General features: G+C 41.4%; 1 protein-coding gene across 17 annotated transcripts in view; it reads right to left on the minus strand.

Annotated features, from left to right (window-relative positions):
• Positions 1–5209: 5209 nt before the first annotated feature.
• LOC113017361 (phospholipase D1-like) overlaps positions 5210–17778 on the minus strand; it is a 34808-nt gene continuing 22239 nt past the window's right edge. For 4 of the 17 annotated variants that reach the window (XR_013905127.1, XR_013905124.1, XR_013905135.1 and 1 more), the window contains 5 exons: positions 12479–13831; positions 7471–12154; positions 6598–7180; positions 6415–6508; positions 5210–6076 (listed from right to left, as the gene is read on the minus strand). Coding sequence is in view for 3 of the 17 variants with exons in the window: in XM_080297186.1 (XP_080153312.1) it covers positions 6455–6508; positions 6932–7180; positions 7471–7692 (525 nt within the window). In the remaining 14 variants the exon portion in view is untranslated. Of the gene's footprint in view, positions 6228–6414; positions 6509–6597; positions 7181–7470; positions 12155–12478; positions 13832–17778 lie in introns of those variants that run through there. The other 13 variants (XR_013905138.1, XR_013905136.1, XR_013905137.1 and 10 more) reach the window with 13 other exon arrangements.

The raw sequence follows: 17778 nt of genomic DNA on the forward strand, positions 1-17778 counted from the left end.
TGCTTCCTTGATGACCACATGAAGCTTTCTGAAGCTTGGATTGAAAACGCTTCATTACTCAAAGCTTTCCAACACAGGCCTCTGTGCTGCCATCTGGTGGACAAACATGTGAAGTGCAGCGTGAAGCTACAAATGAAACTGCTTCAGCTACGTTTATATATAACATACTATAACCTATATAATGTGGAGATCAGGGAAATTATTTTGTTGCTACTGTTAGTAATCATCATCATTACCATTGCATTAATAATATAATCTACAGCATTGATATTGCATTCAGATGTTTAAACATTTTGGTACCCAGTTAGCCTTTACTACAGGTGCAGTTATAACCACTTTAAACTGTTGAGTTGAATCTATGATCTTAAATGCTTTTGAATGCTTGTTATAATCTTAAGTGTGTATGGGCTGATTCTGTTGATTCTGAGTCCACTCTGTGCAAAGTCTTGACAGGAAACTGCAGGTTTGCAGAGCGTGCTTTTGCAAAAGTGAAACTAAAAGCAGAGTGTAAGTGCAGCTGATTCTGAGGAGCTGTTTGGATGATGCTATTTGAATAACCAGGTTGTTCATTATTATCTTTTATACTTTTATATTCTTTTATTAAGCTTCTAGTAGAGGTTCTTGATTAAAACATTTATTCAATATACTACATATATAGTTTTAGTAAACTGCTAACACATGTGAGAGTGGCCTCTGTTTGACTGCGAGCGTGACACAGAGTGCCAAGTGAGGTCGTGACACACACACACACATAGTAGATACATTCAGTTATAGGTGAGAGGTTAATCATGTTTGCTTGCAACTGCGGGCGTGCAGAAGTGGTATCTTACTGCAGAGCATGGTCTGTGGTTTTGGAGAAGCGGCAGTCAAAAGGTTGACAGGAAACATCTGCCATGAAGATAGAGATAATGTTCTTTTCAAACTGTGTTAAAAGTCATTGTGGTTTTGATTTGACGTATGTATGTATGTATCTGTGTGACGTTGAAGGGGCGTCATTAAATTCAAACCCCGATGGTATAAAATATCTGTTTATGCTTTGATTAGTCGGAGATCAGCGCTGTCTGCGTACGGCGCTGGTCCCCCCACGCCTGTGTTCATTAAAATCAATTGTTTGACCAAGCTCTTCTGGACCTGGTTGTTTGTACTCTCCTTCCTCAATATTTGAACCTTAACAATAACTATATGTATAGTGTATTATGTAGGTTTTAGAGCTGGGGGTAGAACTGCTGATGGCCTGGTTGTTATTTATGTTCCCCATGGTTCACCAGCTCTCACACAACATCAGCACCGATGATCCACGTCCTCATAAACCTCTGAATCAGGTCCTCAAGCAGTGACGTCCTGAGTGAAGACCTCACTGATCACATGACTCTGGTCACCTGGACTCAGTGTTTCTGAAGCAGTGTGCTGGGTTTTTAAAAATACGTGGCTGCTGCCTGATGTTGGGCCCACAGAGGAAGACGACTCACTCGCTCTTCTTCACTTCCTCCTTAAACATGTGGAAGGAGAGCAAAGTGCTGCCAGACTCTTATTTCTGACAGGAACAGAAGAAACCACAGCAAACTGGTCCAGTTCTTCATCTTCATCACAATCTGTTTATTTCTGATGGTGTCTTCAGTCTGAGGTTTGAAGTTTCCATGTCTGTGTGATGTGTGGTGTGAAGGCTGCTGGTTAAACTGGGACTCACTGTTTAAAGCACTGAGTGCTCATAGAGAGATGCTCCATGAGTCCCAGTACAGACTACAAACATGGTGGAAACTTAGCTTTGATATCCACACACTCTGCACGTCTGTGAGTAACTGTGATGAAGATGTGCAGAGATCTGTGTCCAAAAAGGAGAAAGACTGTAAAGACTCTGTGCTTCTAACAGCCTCTGTTAACATATGTGAGGCTGTTTGTTGTTGTTGCCATGGAGCTTTGCACTGTTTGGGTCAGCAGGTCATGTGATCAGGTTTGTTCTGCTGGACGATGGTTCAGTGTCAGGTTTGTTTGCATTCATCAATAAATATCTAAATAAATCAAAGACTCCATGTTTGTTCTTTCATCATGTGACCTCTGCTCATCCATCTCTGTGTGTATCAGGATACATTTGGTTCATAATACACAGAAAAATCAGAGTTATTACCTGTAATAAATGTGAAAGATTCCTGCAGTGATAACCAGGCAGGACTGAAACACATCCAAGCTGTCACCACGGTAACAGCACCGCCCATCCACAGGTGAGGGGAGGAGCAAAAAGAGGGACTTTGACCATTTTATACTAAAAACACTCAACTAATGTTTCTAATATGAAACAAATAAGCCCACATTAATGTGAGCGTTTATTAAATAATAATAATGATGATTTCCTCCTGATCTCATTTCCACAGCAGAGAAAACTGTGGTGTATATTGAGGTGGAGGGTGTGGTCTGTGGCTCAGGTGTAGAGTGAGGGTGGGGTGCACCACAGCAGCATGCTGGGACTGCTGAGGGTGGAGGAGGGAGTGATGATGACATCAGAGCTGCAGCACAGAGACCAGTGAACACACAGTCTGTTCATCTTTGCATAGATACAATATACAGCACAATATTGAATGACAGACACGCTGTGGGAGCTTCCACAGATACACTGACGTCAGCATCCAGAGTCCTCCTGCTGCTCCCCCCTCAGAGCCCCGTGATCAGCACCAACACATTCAGTTAGATGACAGAGTCCAGCTGCAGCTAGAATCAGCTCCCCTCTGTGAACAACAGCACAGCGTCAGTGTTTCACACTCAGTGAAAGGAGGAAACAGCAGAAGAACACCATGTGTGCTACGTTTCCCAGGACACACTACAAACTGCACAAATACAGAGCAGCACGTGGAAGGACCTGGAGCTGCATTTACAGAGCTGCAGACAGCGTGATGTCCTGTATGGACAGGTGGAAGGAACCAAGTCCTCAGCTGGAACACTCGTGTTTGTCCACAGACAGGAAACACAGCAGGAAACTTCCTCACAGAAGTGCAGCTCATGGATAACACACTTCCTGTCAGTCAGAATGAGGCTGCAGCCAAACACAGAAAGGTGTTTTTGTCCAGATGAGCCCAGAGAAGAAACACGAGTGTTCACAGACATCAGAAGCTCAGAGAGGTGAAACATGAGGTTGGAGTCCTCGTCAGCATCCAGAAGAGCTGCTGTGAAACCCTGAGTACTCATGACAGACTCTGATGGCACAAACACATCATGATTCAAACAGAAAGACAAACATGGAGCTCCTGATCCTCCTGCATGAGAACAAGCTGACATGAGCGCTGTGTCTGAGAGTGTCTCCCTGTCACAGTGACAATAACACAGCTGCTGCTCACAGTCATTAAACTGACCTGAGGTCAGCTGTGCTCCTTACATATGAACCATGTGACCTCACATCAGTGCTGTGGATGACTGTAGTCATAGAAGAGTAGAGCTGTAGCAGGTGGTGTGAGGAGGAGGTGGTGTATTCTAGTTAACGCAGTACTGAAACACTCCAGCAGAGGGCGCTGTTAAGTCCTTATTGTAACACAGTTACTGTGTGCAGTTAGACTTCATACATAATCTGCACTTATTTCCATCAGACATGCTGTCAGGAAATGATTGGTTTCTATACATTTCTAAACACAAAACCTCTTCACACTTCTAACATGCACATTTACACAACTAAATGGCAGTATTGATGAAAAGAAACACATTCAACAAATCCATTTAAACCTTAAAACAAACAAAAGGAAGCATCTCTATGGACAAACAAACCCCTCCACTTGGTTTGACCTGCTGATGTCACGCAGGACTTTAAAATGAGGAAATGCCAGGCGGGCGTTTCCCCACACCTGACCCTCATGAAGCCTGAAAAGACAAACAAAGTAAGAACAAATGACTTAATCTGTAACATAATAAAATGTAAAGAAACATGTAACTGAGTATTCAGCTTCATTTGCAGAATGTTTGATTTGCCAGCAACTGAATGCTTCGTCACACAAACCCGGCATAGTGAGTGAAGCAATGTTACTTAACAAATAGCAAATCATAGCAAATACATAGAAACAGAATAATGTGTTTAATATGCAAAAGAAGAAGAAGAAGTAAACACATATGGGACAAATGGAGACCATTGCAGCTCATCCACCAGTGGGGTAAAAAGAGCAACCAAGAAAGTGGCAGCCTGCACGGCCACAGATGTGCTGCAGGAGCTAGAAGCTCTACCCATGGAGAAACTCCTGGAGAACCTTGCTAAGCCTAACAGGGGACAGGTACTTCTGCCCAACCTGGCAGCCACAAAGTGAACTCATTTAGGTAAAGATAACCACATGCACCTAACCAGCCTGCACCAGCCTGACATTTCTTCCTCCTAAGTAAAAACCAATGGATGGATTGAACTTAGAGTCTCAGCTCAGTTTTCTATTTTGACCACCTACACCCCAAGATACTCTTTTAAAAAGTGTTGTTTTCAGATCCCTTTGAAGTTCATAAAGGGCCTGTTCATTTTCATTCAAATGTTTTATTACATAAATGTTACTGTTTTCTTTTGATTTATGCTCCCACTACACTGCACCTCTACAAACAACAATGCCACGGACTGTCAGCTGCTTTTACATGCTGTGAACATGAGTAGGTTTGATCAGAGTTTCAATTATCAAAGAAAAGACAAACTGAGCAAAAAGAAGGAAAAAAAGACCAACTTCTTCCCAACTGACAAGAAAAATACTCGTCATGTTTTCATAATAAAGGATCAGGCTCCCCATTTATGACAGCTTGGACCAATAATGTATGTTACACTGATGCTACTGTAGAGACAGGGTCAACATCTCTATTTAAATATAATTAATATACAAAACACAATCAAAGTTATACATGAATTATTCATTATTTTTACTATTGATAAAATTCATGTATACTAATCAAAGTTATACATGAGTAACGACATTATTAATAATGATTAATAATAATAATTCTAATGCCAACATGATGACTGTTCATAGCTCCTGCTTTGAAATACTGAACTTAAACATTGAGCTGATGAAAGATCACAATTCACAGTGGCCCACTGTCAGAATCATTCTGAATATAAACTCATCGAGTTAATCTGAACCTTTCTCAAATGTGCTGTGAATAAATGCTGCTGCAAGCCACTGTGGGAAAGCTGTGTTATTATCATGGAAACATCTGTGACACAGAGGACGAGGACACAAAGGGACGACACGCAGAGGCTGTGTTCAAGTCAAAAATCCAAATCTTTAGTCCTAAACAGGCAGTGGTTACAAACAGGAAGACGAGCAGTCCATTAAACAGTCTACAGGGTCAAACATACAGAGAATTCAAACAGCTATTAAAAACAAGTAACTGGACACTGAAAAACTTCAGTGATGTGTGAGGCACCAAAGGGAAGCAGCTGAGTATATTCAATGAATTCTCTTCAAATACAAAGACAGAAACTCCTACAGGCAGCATGCAAACTGAGCAGGATACACAAAGATCAGAGATTACAAAATAAATCAGAAAATGACTTCAAACTTACTGAGAGCAAGGCCTCTGTTACAAATCTGTCTAATAGAAAAACATGCTGTACAGATACAATACGCTCAGTGTTCATGGTCATTTAAAAACTGGCTCTACCTGAACCACTTCAATATTTTATGAAGTCACTGAGTCGACCATTTCTACAGTTTGTTTCCTTCATTGCAGTTAGAGTGCGGCTGGTAAGGATGAAAACACATACAGAGCGTAAATTGTCTTTGTTAGTAACAAACGTCAGCAAAGAAAAGACAAAACACACAAACACTCTCATGATATTCATGAATCATTAGAAAGCATCCAAACATTCTGCTCGTGGACTTTTACAGTCTTATTTGCACTCGCTCATCTTCATAATCATCCTGATCAATACATGACAGGGGAGGCTTTGAGGTAGGCGGGGCTCTCTGCTGATGTCAGCATGAAAGGCAGGACCAGCGTCTGCCACATGTTGGTGAAACATCACAGTACACTGGCGTGGTTTCCTTTCCAGATGTTGGACGTTTGACACTTCAACGTTGAGGCCAACAAGAAGACACAGTTTTGGGTCGGGTTGCTGCAGGGTTTCTAACTGAGCAAAAGCAGAAGCACACAGACCAACAGGGATCAGATGCTGAGTGTTAGAGGAACATCTGTGCTGATCACTGAATGCTGCTGTGGTCTCTTGTTGAAGTTGGCTGGTGGGACAGTCTAATAGTGATATCCTGCCCATCGGAGGAACACTTTTAAAAACACATGCAATACTTTGTTTGTATTACAGTCACAGTTTATGTTATTTTTGTCCTTTAAAAGTGTTGCTGTACTATAAAGTCCTATAATTTGAGGCTAAAATGGCTCAGAGAGTCTCTCTCTCAGAGGATCTCCTTTGAAAGTGGAGACGGCTTTATCCGCTGATCCACGTCACTTTACCTGGATGTTTTCTTTGAAGCTGGATGAAGACTCCTCTCCCTCACTCCTGCTGCAGCTGTGTGGTCCAGTTGGCCTCTGAGGTCACAGTCAACATCTGTAGCAGAAGAGGGGAAATAAAAGTCCAGGTTACCAAAACTGGGAGCTTTTCCAAAATAGAGCGTAACTGGACTTTTTCAGCCTTACAGGCAGATAGTCGTCTGAAGCTGCAGCTTTTTCTTTTTAGCTTTTTCCAATCTCTGCTCTCGGCTTTCTTTGAGAACAGGTCTGCTTTCTTGGCATGGGTCTGTCTGCTGTTGGTGAAGAGACTAAATCCACATACTCGCTACTAAGATCTCCTCAAGTAGTCTCAACCAGATTACAGTTTAAGAGTAAATGTCTCCTGAGAGTTTCACCTTGGGGAGATGCTGTCTGGCTAACATGCAATCATGAGCATTAATCTATGAGGTGAAAAAGTCATTTTAAAAGCTCCAGCCACAAGTTTTATTTCATCTGTGTTTTGGTCAGAGTCCCATCAGACCTCCAGAATGGTGTCAGAGTGTTTTCTATCCACGTGATGAGCACAGGCCTCAGGTCCAGACCTCCACGGGCACCATAGCCTCTTTGGAGCTAATAGGTGCAAGAAGGTTTTGTTGGGATAGGAACTGAAGAGGAAACTGACGAGGAAGGCAAGGATCTTCTTCAGCTCCTCCGAGCCGGGACCTCTTTGTGTAGGCCAGCATTGGCCAGGTAGCCCTCCAGCATCGCTGGATGGCCGACAGTGGAAAACCTAGAGGAGTAGGAGAGAAACAGCAGCTTGGAGCATGTCTTTATACTGTTTAGTTTTTAGAGCCACAGACTTTCTTTTAATGTCATTGTTCAGGATCTATGACTGATTATGTATTTCTTGTATTCCTCCATGACTGTGTGACAGCAAGTGGAAAAAACCAGCTTCACCTTTGTTGATATGCTTGTAATTTTAATATTGATTAAATGGCCCATGAAATAATAGAAAGCTCATATATGAAAATGTATTTTAAGAAGTAAAATGTTAATCTGAGTACAAAGGAGTACACTCACCTTCTGGTAGATGGAGGTGTAGCGAGCGCTGGTGAACATCCAGGCCTCCTCGTAGAACTGATCACTGATTGGATCCAAAACATCGATGGAGGATCTGTGTAAGCGCTGAGGATCGTCCTGATGGACAGAACAGAAGGAGAGTGAGACAAGTGAAGATATACTAAACAACACTGTGACATGAACTGAGCCACACACAGTTTGATTCACAGCTGATTGACACATTATTTGACCACGAGCAATCTTTTCTGGTTTGACGCCGTCTTTGTAGCCAGAAACCAGCTCTCTCCTCGGCTTCCTCCACTACACGCTTCCCCCACGCCAGTCTCCTCCGTCACTATAAAGGGGAGAGTCATGAGCTCCATCACCCTCACCTGTGCCGTCCAACGTCCCGCCACCAGCCTCCACTGCAGCAGGCCAGAGACCACACCCCTGCCACAATAAGTAAAAGTATATCCTTGCTGTACCCTTGATGCTAAATGTGCTAAATTAACCGCTGCCTTTGCCCCTTTGGGATTATTCTTATGTCACTGGGATGTTGACCTTTGACCTTCACATTAGAGAGATGGGCAGACATAATTAGTGTATGAATTTTAAAGTAACAGGTAATAAAGAGTGTAGCAAATGTAGTCAGGTTTATTACTCTGTATCACACATGAGTGCCCGAGGGAGGCGGGGCTGACTGGGGAGACACAGGAAACAGAGAGACAGGGCTGACTCGACATGAAACGATGAAACGTGGGACACGGGAACAGAAACTAAACACAGGCTGAAATGAACACTGAGGGAGGGAGAACTAAGATTACTGAGAGCCTGATAAATAAGAAGAACAAAAAGCAAGAAAAACAAGAGTCAAAGAAAAGCAAAAACACAAAGCATTGGGCCAGGACCCACTGCTGTGACATTTATATGTGATAAAAACATTAAAAACTGCTCAGATGTTGAAATCTTTCTACGTATACTTTAGGTTCAGCTCTCCAGCCTGGCATTTGGTTAAGCATGATTCAAACATTTGATTTTGTTTAACTGGTTTTAATTATAGTTACTTTTTGTGAACATTTGTTGCAGCATTTAAAAATACATCATTTATTTTCAAACTTTTATTTGATTTAGAGCATCATATTTGACCAACGTAAATGTTTTAATTTCATATAAAATAACTGAAGCAGTGAACTAAATATCTGAAATCTTTCCTTCCTTAAAAGTTATAATCCTACTTAAGTTATAGTGCAAACGCTTAAGCAACAAATATACTTGATGCTAATTAATTAATATTTCCCTTTGATGTTGCAACTATGCGGTCACTTCTGTCTTTAAACAAAATAATATTTTCCAGTTACAGAAATCATAAAGTCCAAACTAAAGTGCTACTGTTGCTATATGCATTTTATATAAATCATGGATGATGGTCCTGACATGAAGGAAGAGAAAGTTACAGGTTGCATCCTTTGACTTTGTCTCTGTGCCTTTGGGCGATTTTCAGAAGGACAGATGTTTCTGTTCAATTCTTAAATCAATTTTTTCAAACACAAACACTATTTTAAAGCTTCTAGAGAGTAAAATATTAATGATAATTATAATAACAATAATAAAAACAAAAGCTCTCAGATCCATCAAACCAAGCAGCAGAAAGAACAATAACTGAAGAGAAAACTTTAACCTTGTAGACTTCATTATGTTCCAGCTGCTCTACAGACGCTGTGACCTCGAACTTAAGCAGGTCGTAACGTATGTGCAGCTCAATAACTTCATAATCAGACCCTGTGGTATTTAGGCAGCAGAACAACTAAGAATAACAACTACAAATAATGTTTTTAGGTTTCTGTTGTACTGCAAGGTTCTGTACAGGAGAACCAAACCAAGAGCAAATATTACGTCTCATTTACACCTGAGCACGAAGAGCCATCAACATTTAGCAAATTGAATCATCTTTGTTTAGATGCAAGAAGAATCATATAGAAATGAAAAAGTAGAAATAGAAATCCAGAGCAAAGATATCCTCTAATTCAGCGTAGCACATGTGCAGCTGCTGCGATTCACGTAAGCATTCGGCTCGTCGCTGTTGCAGATTTTTCTCTCGCTGTTCTGGCTCACAGCGCTGCAAACACAAAAATAAATATCCCCAAAGGTGTGAAAGGGAGCTAATTAGTAAGAGTATTGTTACTCTCCGCAGGAGTAGTCCAGCAGTAGAAATCAGTCCAATAACAAGGTGTGTAACATCTAGCAGGGTGACAGAAAAACCCAGGGTAACTTCTAAGGACCTCAACGTCTCTCTCACATTGTGTTTTTTAAACATGCTTCCATTTGTCACTTCAGTCTTTACTCTGAAATACAGGAAGAGAAATCATGGCTGAAACAATTTCTCATGAAACCAGGGGTGTGGTCCAACAGTCAGTTTGGTGAGGAAGGTTCCTAACTGAGAGAAGTGACCCAGAAGTATCTGTGTAGCAGCCACAATGAATCCAGATCATGAGCTTTATTAACTGATCAAAGTCTCTTCTTTCATCTTCTGTATCATTCAGTTTGCATTGGTAATGCCCATTATTGTAATGCTTTTTTAAGACCAGCAAAACTTTATTTCACTTTGGGTTAGCTGGGATAAGTGATGGATGGAGGGAATTTTACTTCAGCCACAGAAATCCTAAACAGGAAGGAGGAGCAGAGTTACAGTGGATCACTATCCAGCAGGGAAACAAGGTTTATTTCAATTTCTTGGCCATGAGTGAGATTTACTGAGTGGGCAAATTAGGGAGACGACACCATCAGATCCCGAGCCCTCCATGTGTTAATCAAGAGACGGCTGCTGTGCTACATCCATAAATAATGAATAAATTAGGAGCTAAAGCTGAAAGGACAGTTTATTTGTACCATCTTCACGTGAACACATTCAAGAACATCACAGATGAAGAAACATTAAAAACTTCCACACTACATTGAAGGAAAGTGGGCACCAATAAGCAGAGTTCATCCTTTAACATATAACAAAATTAAAATATTCTCATGCATGATCAACGGTTAATCACGGTACCGGCCGGAGTACCGGGAGCAGTTTGGAAGAACAAGAAGACGCGGAGACTGTTCTAGGTTGTCATTCCAAACTGACTCAAAGTTTATTCTCTGTGCAACAGTTTTATAGGCAGAAGGGTTCGTGTGTCAGCAAGTTTCAAGTTACAAGTTACAACCATATAAGGAAGTTCCCCCTAGCTCTGAAAGGGGCCTTCTATAATCTCAACATACTTTTGACAGGTCCATTAAACACTAGACAGTTAGAATCCTTTAGTGATATAAGTTTGCACATGGTAGAATACTACATGTAGTTATTTGCATTAGGAAATGTTTAACCATATATACCTAAAGGCACGTAATCAATGGTGTGTGATCTTTTAGCAGGCTGCACTGAGGAATGCACTGTCCCACGGCAGGATCAATGCAGCTATGCCTGTTCCAGTTTAAGTGCCTTCTTTACATATAGATGAACTGTTGGATTTTCCAGACTAGCAGGCCAAAGGAAGTTGCCGTGGGGTCACAAGAAGAGGGAATGAAGTTTAAAACAAAGGGCATTGCAGAAACAGGGTCCTTTGTATAATATCATCAAAAACAATATCCTGTAAATGCTAACCGTAGTGCTAAAATTCACAACATACATAAAGCAAGAAAAATAGTTTTTCTTTCAGGTGGTTTCAGAAAAACAGAAACATCAAACATCTCCAAGACTCTCTTTGAAAGAACTAAAAACCTTTGTTCTCATGGTCCAATCATGAGTGAACTCCCCGATGAAGCCTTGTGTGCTAAAACATGTCAGAGTTTCAAAGGTTAAACATGAGTTTCCAAAACGTTTTGCTGGAGAACAATGAACTATTTGACTGAGTTTCAATCATTTACAGACGAGCAAAACCAGGACAGAGAAAAAAGGACAAAACTGACTCAGTAAAACAACAGAAAAGAAGATCCCATGTAGATCTGTATTATGTAGAAGTTCAGCCCAGCAACCAGTTCAGTTCAACACAAGTTTAAATGATTCTATCTGAACTCTGTGGAGCCTGATCTCAAGCTTTTTGAGTCTGACACAGAAACCAGAGGATCTTTCTGTGTCTTCAGATTCACTGTGATCCAGTGATGGGAGTGATTTCAGCCCTGAGTGATCGCGCTGATGTTTGCACAGAGCAGACAATGAGGTGAATGTTTGGGCACATTGGTAACAGTGAAACAGTTTATTAGTAACGTGGGATCGTTTGTGTGCAGAGTATGAACTGAGATTCCTGAAGCTCTTGTCACACTGGTCACAGCTGTAGTTTCCTTCCATGTGTGCACGTTCATGCCTGTTACAAGTACTTGAATGTGAGAAGCTTCTCTCACAGTGTCTGCACTTGTGTGGTTTCTCTCCTGTGTGGACTCGTTTGTGTGTTTTAAGCTGACCTTCAGTGGTGAAGGATGACCCACACTGATCACAGAGGTGCTTTTTAACCCCACTGTGAATCAGTTCATGTCGTTTTAACTCACTTGATGTGGTGAAGCTTCTCCCACATTCTTTGCAGTATTTCCGTTGGTCTCCAGTGTGTCTACGTTGATGTAGTTTTAGGGTCTTTTGCCGACTGAAAGTTTTTCCACAGAGGTCACAATGAAAGTCTTTCCCACCACCACAGTGATGACAGGGTTGAGAACTGGATCCATCTGTGTCGCTCTGCTTCTAAACAAAGACACAAAGACAGTGTAAGTCAGTCCTTCAACATTTGTATCCTGAACGTCGCCTGAAATAAAGAGCATCTCTGCAGACGTCCAACTACATTTGACTGTTTCAGTTAACACACTCAGTTTACTGGCTGCAATAACTACAATACTACCACCATAATACTACAGTAATACTAAAATCATAACTGAAAGGAAAATCTGAATAATCACTCAGAGCTGCTTTTCCATGCAGTAGAATTGCTAACATGCTAACACAGTTTAATGAGCAGAGTTGTTCCAAACAGTCAGGCTAAAATGACAAGATAACAATATAAATACATACCTCACAGTAGCTGCACTTGTAGAGTCTCTTTCTGGTGTGGATCTGTTGGTGTCGTCTCAGGTGATGTGGAGATTTAAAAGTCTTCTCACACAGGTCACATTGATAAAGTCTCTCCTCAGTGTGGGTAAACATGTGTCGTTGTAAGTCTGCGTCTGTTGTAAAGTATTTGCCACACTGTTCACAGCAGTACACATCATGTCTGGTGTGAATGCGTAGGTGTGTATTTCGGCTCCTTCTCTGGCTGAAACTTTTTCCACAGATGTCACAGCTGTATGGCTTAATTCCAGAGTGGGTAACTAGATGCCTCTGTAAGCTGCTACTGTGAGGAAAAGCTCTGCCACACTGATCACAGCTGTATGCCTTAATTCCAGAGTGGGTAACTAGATGACTCTGTAAGTGGCTACTTTGAGTAAAAGCTCTGCCACACTGATCACAGCTGTACGCTTTAACTCCACTGTGGATGAGTTGGTGTTTTTTTAGGGAAACCTTGAAGGAAAAAGACTTTCCACACAAGTCACAGCTGAACGGTCTCTCTCCAGTGTGGATGACCTGATGCTGTTTTAGTGAAGCCTTCAGAGTAAACTCCATCCCACACTCGTCACAGCTGTATGCCTTAATTCCAGAGTGGGTAACTAGATGACTCTGTAAGCTGCTACTTTGAGTAAAAACTCTGCCACACTGATCACAGCTGTATGGCTTAATTCCAGAGTGGGTAACTAGATGCCTCTGTAAGCTGCTACTTTGAGTAAAAACTCTGCCACACTGATCACAGCTGTATGGCTTAATTCCAGAGTGGGTAACTAGATGCCTCTGTAAGTTGCTACTGTGAGTAAAAGCTCTGCCACACTGATCACAGCTGTACGCTTTAACTCCACTGTGGATGAGTTGGTGTTTTTTTAGGGAATCCTTCATGGAAAAAGACTTTCCACACAAGTCACAGCTGAACGGGCTCTCTCCAGTGTGGATGACCTGATGCTGTTTTAGTGAAGCCTTCACAGTAAACTCCATCCCACACTCGTCACAGCTGTATGCCTTAATTCCAGAGTGGGTAACTAGATGACTCTGTAAGTGGCTACTTTGAGTAAAAGCTCTGCCACACTGATCACAGCTGTACGCTTTAACTCCACTGTGGATGAGTTGGTGTGTTTTTAGGGAACCCTTCATGGAAAAAGACTTTCCACACAAGTCACAGCTGAACGGTCTCTCTCCAGTGTGGATGACCTGATGCTGTTTTAGTGAAGCCCTCACAGTAAAACCCTTCCCACACTCGTCACAGGTGTGTTTTTTCTCTCCCTTTCTTCTGTGAGGTTTGTCGGCCTCCTGAGAGCGCTGACTTCTGGCTCCATGTTGGTCCTGCAGTGACAGAGATACAAACAGAGGCAGTGAGTGAAATGCAGTCGTGGAACAAACTCAACCTTCAAACTCCATTAACACTAGTTTTAAACCTGAAGGTGGAGCGTGGCACCAAACACCTTAAAGGTCTCTTATCCCCACCTGCTGGTAGTTCTAACACATTACATCCAACCTGCTGTTAAAGATAATTCATGACTGTTCAAACACTAAAATCATGCACACACACACACACACACACACACACAATTTTATAATTTAGATTATTTTGTTGTTTCCTATTACATATTTCTATAATTTGTATAGATTTATACAGAATTATTCAGTGATAATAAATCCTATGTTTGTTTATTCTAAAGGAACCCCGTTAGCTTCCACAACAGATGTTGCTCGTCTTCCGTCAACAGTGTTGGGGAGTAACGGAATACATGTACCGCCGTTACGTATTTAAAATACAAAATATGAGTAACTGTATTCCATTACAGTTACCGATTAAAAAGGTGGTATTCAGAATACAGTTACATGGTTGAAATAAATTGATTACACTGCGGTACTTTCCTGTTTCATTTTGTCGCGGGTCAGGACTGTTTGGGTTTTGTTTGACAGCTGTTGTTCCAGGCGGCAGCGTTACGGTTGCCATGGTTACAGGGCAACGCTCTCTCTCTCTGCGACTGTGTGTTTCCTGGGTGAGAGAGCACCTTTTCGTTGTTGTTGTTGTTGTGCTAAGCTAAAAGGCAGAATGCTACAAGCATAGCTCTAAAGAATGTAGCATCATGGGCAGTGTAGTCCGTGTTGCAGGGAGAATGGACTGCCATACACGTTATGGGTCTGTGAGCGAGGAGGGAGAAAAAGGGGAGTGGAAAGGTACGAGTTGTCATTGAGGAAAAACGGGAGCTGGAGGCATGTAAATATAATAATAACCACTGCAGCCAAGAAGAGTGCCTGACGAGCCCAGCTGTAAGTAAGCTATTAAGACTCGACTGTAAACAGTGTTCGTGTTTTCCTCCGAAACAATAAGTTCCGTTGGAGCAGTCTTTCAACGCCTCTCTCTGTCTCTCGCAAGAAAAGTTGACCCACACAACAAAGTAAAGCTATTTTTCGGCTACGAGCCGACAGGGACCCCGCCGTATTAGTCAGAGGTCCCTTTACTACAGTTCGGAGTCGCGGACCTTCAGTAATAGTAATAAATCACACAGCAATAGTACATTCACGTTGTTGTAAAAAGCATGATAATATATTAAGTAATCCAAAGTATTCAGAATACGTTACTGTCATTGAGTAACGTAACGGAATACATTTTGGGGCATGTAATCTGTATTCTGTAATGGAATACATTTTAAAAGTAACCTTCCCAACACTGTCCGTCAAATACTCACATAAAATATTACACAATAAAGTGGATTCAAGATATCCACATAATTTCACTCTTACATCCACAGTGAGGTTTCACAATTGTTCAAATATAAGCAATCAATAATAATAATAATAATAATAATATCAATAACATTGAGGCACATTACACAAATTTCAAAAACAAATCATGTCTTACAATATTTACAACAACTAAAAGCTCTGTAAATCGGCTTTTAAGTGTTCATTGAAGTTTTGAATAATTCTCTAATTTTTTAAGGCAACTTATTCCACTTAAAAGTTGCTCTAAATGTAACAGTTTTACAAAACGTTACTTTTAACTCGAGCATTTACTAAGTTGCAGTTTGTTGAAAACTGTGTAATATGATGATGTATTTCATCTGGATACTGCAGCTGAGCAGAATAAATGTGGTGTGTTTAACAGAATTGCTTTCTTTAGAACTACAAGTAAGCCATAGAATATTTTAGCCTGTACAGGAAGCCAAGAAAGGTTATTATGCATTTGATCAATATTAGTATAGTATGAACATCTTCACACTAATCTGGACGCCTTATTCTGGACTAACTGAAGTCTGTTAAGATCTGTCTTATTAGCTGCTGACCAAATGATTGAACAATACTCCAGATGAGACATTACTAGTGCATTAATGACATCTTTCATAATGAAGAAGTGATACACAAAGAGCATTTCATAGCCATAGCTATGCCTTGTCGGCAGAGTTATGTGACATTAGTGATGTTTGTACTTTCAGCGTTAACTTGGTTTTAAAGCCTTTAAAATATACGCCGTTCAATAGTCGACCTTCATCTGACAGAGAATGTGATGATTTTGTGGATAATTAAAGTCAGTCATATATCCACAAACACAACAAGCTGAAAGTCAGTGATGCTGCTCGGTTTGCAGTCCTGAACATCACGGCACAAGCAGGATCCACTGCACTGTTAATGTTAGCTGTGTTATATTGCTGCCTCTGTTCGGCGCACTTTAACGTGTGTTTGAACGAGCTGACGGTTCACTCGTTAAGCTGAAAGAAAGATGCTTTAATCACAGCAGTCACACATGTGTCCACTGCACCATCTGGAACTCTTCTTGTTTACACTCGTAATAACACAAACACTAAATCCTGCTTCTCTGGTGCTGTTGTGTAGCAGTGTGTACACCTGAGACTGTCACCTGTCTGTCTGTCCTGCACTCTCTCTCTGTTTCTTTCTCTCTGATTGTGGAATAAAAGTATGAACATGTGTTTATAAGTTACACTTGTGTTTGAATCCTGCAGCTTATCACGCATTTGATTTCCATGTGTGACGACTGCAAGTGTCCAGAGTGAGGACAGACTGAGGGAGCCACTGCTGCACATCATCTGTGAGGCTTTGCAGCCCTGATGATCCACCAGGACAAACTCAGCAGTGTGTGAGGAAGAGGAGGAGGAAGAGCCAGCAGCAGCTGACAGATGGAGAGAATAGACAGACTGTTCCCTGTTTGTGAAGGACTGCTAGGAAAGTTTAACATAACTGTCTGTGCTGAATCAGTCTTATTAGGTAATGTTCAAATAATGTGATCATCCCAGTGTTTTCAGTGTGGGAGAAAGTACTCAGGGCCTTCAAGTTACACACTATGAAAGGCAGCAACAAGTTTAATGTTCAGAAACCTAAAGTCTGTATCAGCAGCAGGATGGAGCTAAAAATAAATGTTGGTTTCAGTTCTATGAAGCTTTGAGTATTTTGGATCAGTAGCTGCTGTGTTTGTTGCATCATATTGCTGTAACTGTTTATATGCTTTATATATTCTGAGCTAAGTTGATCTATAGTGTTACATCATATTCTATAAGGATGTTATGTGTTTGTAGACTTTCTGCCCAGTTTGACCCATTTAGCAGAAGTCAGCCTGTTTAAGGCTCTGATATCTATTCTGTGTGACTTAAACCAGGTATGACATGGTCTGATTTTCTCACCCAATAAAGGAATATTTCATATATCAGTCTACTCTTCATTCTATCAGACACAGTTATCACATGTTACGTTTCGGTGTTGTCAGTGTGTTGTTTTTGGCGTGACTGTTATGTGTTTCCTGCTTTACTTTGAAAGTCTGTGTTATCTTAGGGTGTTCAGTTTACTTTTCCTTGTCTTGTCAGGTCTAATTTGCCCCAGCTGTGTTTCCCTCCTGTGGTCCATCCCCTGATTGCTCCTTCTATGTATTTAAGCCTTGTGTTTCAGTGTGTCATGGTCGCGATCTCCCCCGTGTTGTAAATAGTTTGGTGTTTTGTTGTAAATAAATAGTTTGTTGTAAATAGATTTGTCGATACTTTCGTTTCGGGATTTTGGTGGTGAGCTTTAGTGGGGTTTTTTTGTGTGTGTTTTTTTCTTTTTCTTTATTTTTACTTTTTTCGTGTTGCACTCCGGTTGCCTAGGCCGGGGTGTAACATATGGGGGCTCGTCCGGGATTGCCTTCGCTGGGGGGTCCGGGGACCGCCCCAGCCTTTGTCGTCGCTGGAGGGTCCGTGGGACCGCTCCAGCCTTCATCCGCCTTTGCTGGAGGGTCAGTGGGACCGCTCCAGCCTTCATCATCTTCGTCTGCCTTC

Source organism: Astatotilapia calliptera, chromosome 3 (genome assembly GCF_964374335.1).
Source record: "Astatotilapia calliptera chromosome 3, fAstCal68.1, whole genome shotgun sequence".
Taxonomy (NCBI): domain Eukaryota; kingdom Metazoa; phylum Chordata; class Actinopteri; order Cichliformes; family Cichlidae; genus Astatotilapia; species Astatotilapia calliptera.